The sequence below is a fragment of the Microtus ochrogaster genome, unplaced genomic scaffold, assembly GCF_000317375.1.
Source record: "Microtus ochrogaster isolate Prairie Vole_2 unplaced genomic scaffold, MicOch1.0 UNK106, whole genome shotgun sequence".
Taxonomy (NCBI): Eukaryota; Metazoa; Chordata; class Mammalia; order Rodentia; family Cricetidae; genus Microtus; species Microtus ochrogaster.
The window spans coordinates 102,530-106,431 of record NW_004949204.1 but is presented as its reverse complement, the minus strand read 5'-3'; the positions used below and the strand labels follow the sequence as shown (position 1 = coordinate 106,431).

General features: G+C 53.5%; 2 protein-coding genes across 6 annotated transcripts in view; one reads left to right on the top strand and one right to left on the bottom strand.

Moving 5' to 3' along the window:
* The window catches only part of Otof (otoferlin), a 94,620-nt gene extending 92,623 nt beyond the window's left edge, over positions 1–1,997 (top strand). For all 3 annotated transcript variants that reach the window (XM_026778114.1, XM_026778115.1, XM_026778113.1), the window contains exon 47: positions 1,051–1,997. Coding sequence is in view for 1 of the 3 variants with exons in the window: in XM_026778115.1 (XP_026633916.1) it covers positions 1,051–1,231 (181 nt within the window). In the remaining 2 variants the exon portion in view is untranslated. The remainder of the gene's footprint in view (positions 1–1,050) is intronic.
* Positions 1,998–2,544: 547 nt separating this feature from the next.
* The window catches only part of Drc1 (dynein regulatory complex subunit 1), a 35,754-nt gene continuing 34,396 nt past the window's right edge, over positions 2,545–3,902 (bottom strand). For all 3 annotated transcript variants that reach the window (XM_013355236.2, XM_013355237.2, XM_026778120.1), the window contains one exon: positions 2,545–2,745. In XM_013355236.2, coding sequence (XP_013210690.1) covers positions 2,689–2,745 — 57 coding nt within the window. In that variant the 3' untranslated portion in view covers positions 2,545–2,688. The remainder of the gene's footprint in view (positions 2,746–3,902) is intronic.

Genomic DNA, 3,902 nt, shown 5'->3' with positions numbered 1-3,902 from the left:
TAGCAACACTGTTGGGGGCAAACATGGGAAGATTTCTGGAGTTTGTTGGCTGCCAGACTAGCCCAAGTTCTGAGAGAGAGAGAGAGAGAGAGAGAGAGAGAGAGAGAGAGAGAGAGAGACCTTTGCCTAAGGACAGTGATATGGAAGGATCCCTATGTCCTCCTCTGGCCTCCATCTGTGTACACAGAGATGCCCACTGGCACACATATGAACCCAACACTTTATGTTGTGACATTTTATGGAACCTGCTGATCTTGTGGTACAAGTTGCAGAGAGTAAAGGCTGACAAGGACATCAGCAAGGAAACTGCCGGAGGCAGGGCATGTTCGTACCCTGACGGTGGGCAAGCTGGTGAGAGTTAGGCATGGCACTCAAGCTGTGTGGATGCTTGATATGGGCATTATATAAGAAAGGGAGAGTTTAGGGGCTAGGGATGTAGCCCAGTTGGTGAAATGCCTGCCCAGCAAGCAAAAAGCCTTGGTTTTAACACCAAGCACTTTATAAATGGATAGCAATGTAGGCCTATAATCCTAGCCCTCGGTGGGCAGAGGCAGGCATATAAGTCAAAGATCATCTGTGGGTACATAGTGAGTGCAAAGCCAGCCTAGGATAATTGAGGTCTTGTTCCAAAAGAGGAAGGGAGGAGGAAGGAAGGGAAGAAAGGGAGGAAGGACAGGAAGGAAGTTGAGCAATTCTAATTTCCTGAGACTATAGGGAGACAGGAGCCTGCATGAAATGCTAAGTACAAGATCTCAAGAAGAACACGCATGGCCTGCAATGCCTCTGCTTCAGTTCATCAGTGCAAGCAATCAGCATGAGGCTAGGTGGCTGTCCCTGACAAAAACTGCCCTCTGGGCTCAGGGCAGAGCTGGGGCAGAAGAGGCCTCACGGAGAGGATACAGCTTGGGAGCCGGTAGTCTGATACTAGATACGGGCTCTACCCTGGTTCCAGCACTCACTGCCTGTAGAAGAACAGTGAAGCTAGGAGCCCTGCGTGGGTGGCTCATGCTTGCTGTCTGACAGGCTCTTCCCATCTTCTCCCCACCCTAGCCGGCCTGACACGGCCTTCGTCTGGTTCCTGAACCCGCTCAAGTCTATAAAGTACCTCATCTGCACCCGGTACAAGTGGTTGATCATCAAGATCGTGCTGGCGTTACTGGGGCTGCTCATGCTTGGCCTTTTCCTCTACAGCCTCCCAGGCTACATGGTCAAGAAGCTCCTAGGGGCCTGAAGTATCCCCCGCCCTGCCCCGCCCCAGCATCCCTCCAGGGGCTGCTGCTTTGCCTTCCCTCACCTGGACTCTTTCCCAACTCTCTGAGGAGCCCTAACCTCCACTGCCAGCCTTGAGCAAGACACCTGCTTGCTGGGCTACCATCCTCACCCCACACCCAAACTGCTGCTTGCCTGGTCTTGCCCCAGTCCTGCCTAGGGTCTGGAGCACAGTTGTAATCGGTGGCATCCAAAGGCAGATACCCCATGCCCCACATTCTATGATAACGCGCTCCTCGGTCCAGCTCCCAGAGTGGCAGGGACCCAACTATCCTTTGAACATTACAGATCTTCGGTTAAGGCTCCAGTGAAATCAACCAAGGAACATGGGGCAGTGCTGAAAGCTTGGATAGGCAGGAACCAGTGGGAAGCACCAGAAAGGCCACCAGAAGCCACACACCAGAGTAGCCGGAACAAGGCCACAGGAGCCGGCTGCTTCTGCGCATGCTCTCCTCTTGGTTCCTCCTCCTTCCCTCAACTCTGCGCAGCAGCTTTGGCTTAGCATCACTTCCCTGGGCTTCCTCTGCCTAGGCCAGTGTGTGCCGGCCAGTGCGCAAGCTCTACGAGGGAACCCAGTGTCCTAGCCGTCCTGAAGGCGGCCCTGTCAAGCCTGTTGGCAGCCACAGCCAGGAGCTACACTATGAGCGCTGCTCTTCTGCCTCTGCGAGTCTGCCTGTTGCTTTTCTTGAGTCTAATTTTTCTCTTAATAAAATAAATCAAGCCCTGAGTCCTAAGTGGAGCATGAGGAGAATGGGGGGGGGGGGGAGGAAGGGAGGCAAAATTTGTGGGTAGGCCAGGCAGGGGTGGAGCAGGAGTTTAATCCCAACACTCAGGAGGCAGAGGCAAGTGGATCTCTATGAGTTCAAGGCCAGCCTGGTCTACAGAGCTAGTTCCACCACAGCCAGAGCTGTTACACAGAGAAACCCTGTCTTGAAAACAAAAACCTCTTGTAGATCAGCATTTAAGGTGGGCCTCAGGCCGAAGGCTGCCAGTCCCGGTTGCTGATGGAGGAGCCTAGCTTCGCAGCCCAGAGGGCACACCTTGGTGGACCCAGAGGCCCCAGAGTATGGAGACCATCCTTCAGGTTGGGGATAATCTGAAGGCACACAACTTCACCAGCCTGCCTCCACCCACAGAAACCAGCATTTCCCCAAGGGCAGGAAGGGAACCCGGTGCTAATCTAAATGCACTGTGAGCCTAGGGACAAAACTCCCTCATGCCACTCAGGGAAGGGTCCTCGTCCATCTAGACTGGCCTCCTTAAAGGCATTCAACCTAAGCTTTCAAAATCTTTATTAGAACTGTGGGGACTGCAGCTGCCTTATTTTGGCAGGCAGATCCAGATCTGGAAGACCCAGGGTGGGCCCAGGCTCTAGGGTGACCAGTGTGGACTCTGACTCCAGACTTTGCAGATACACCTCTATTTTGTGGGCATCCGGAAGCCTTGTGTTGGAGGAATCTGCAGTTCAGCATTTACCTGGAAATTAGAGGGTGGAGGTCATTTCCTTGCCTTCTGGGAGAGCTCAAGTGCAGATGCTGGCTCTCCCACAATCCCAACCCCTGCAAGCATTGCTTCCCCACATCAGAGAGGCCTCAGTCTGGAGGTTGCCAGGGATTCCTGCTTGGTTTCAGGAAGTGACTTCCGGTGGCATTTCTCATCTTCCCCCACCCATCCCCCTTTAAGTCTCTCCCTTCCCCCTCCCCGTCCCCTCTCTTGTTTCCTCAATCTGTCCTTGCCCCTGCTCTTCATCTCCATCCTCTTGTACACAGAAACATCCATAGACACAAAGACCACATGTCTCCAAATGTCTAAGTCCTATGGTGGGCTGAGAAGCCAGCATGATGCCAAGATTCATGCCCTCTACCTTCCAGGTGTGGCCTGGGACCTGAGACCAGCTTGGAGTCATAGATCCCCTACACTTGGACAAGGGACTGGAGACTGTCATGACCCTCATGGCCTGGGACTCAGCACCTCCCTGAAAGCATCACCCCTTCCTCCTCTGCCCAGTCCATGGGTACGAGTTACACTTATCGCAGGAAGGGATACCCCAGACAGCACAGAATCCACTCCCCGTTCACAGAGCCCCTCAGTCATGTCTTAGGAAGCTGGTCTGGCAGAGGGGGAGGAGCGTCACCAAATCTCCAAGCTCGCTTCTCTGACAACCGGGAGGACAGTTTCTGCCTGGCTCCCTGGCAGGTTGTTAGGACTGAAGAAGACACACAAGTGGGGGTGAGGGGGGGAGTCTTAAAGCTACTTTTGGACTTGGTACTGTTTTTTAAAAAAGAACAGTTATGGCCAGGCATGGTAGAATGTGCCTTTGATCCCAGTACTTGGGAGGCAGAGGTAGATGGATCCCTGAGTTTGGGGCTAGCCTGGTCTACATGGTAAGTTCCAGGATAGCCAGGGCTATTGAGAAAGATGATTTTGAGCCTGTGAGATGGCTCAGCGGGAAAGTTGCTGCCAAGCCTGACTTCCTAGTCCTATCCCTGGGACCCACATGGTGGAAGGAGAAAGTTAACTCCCAAAAGCTGCATGTGTGTCATGCCATGTGCCATGTGCGTGTGCACACGCACAGAGAGAGAGAGAGAGAGAGAGAGAGAGAGAGAGAGAGAGAGAGAGAGAGAGAGAGAGAG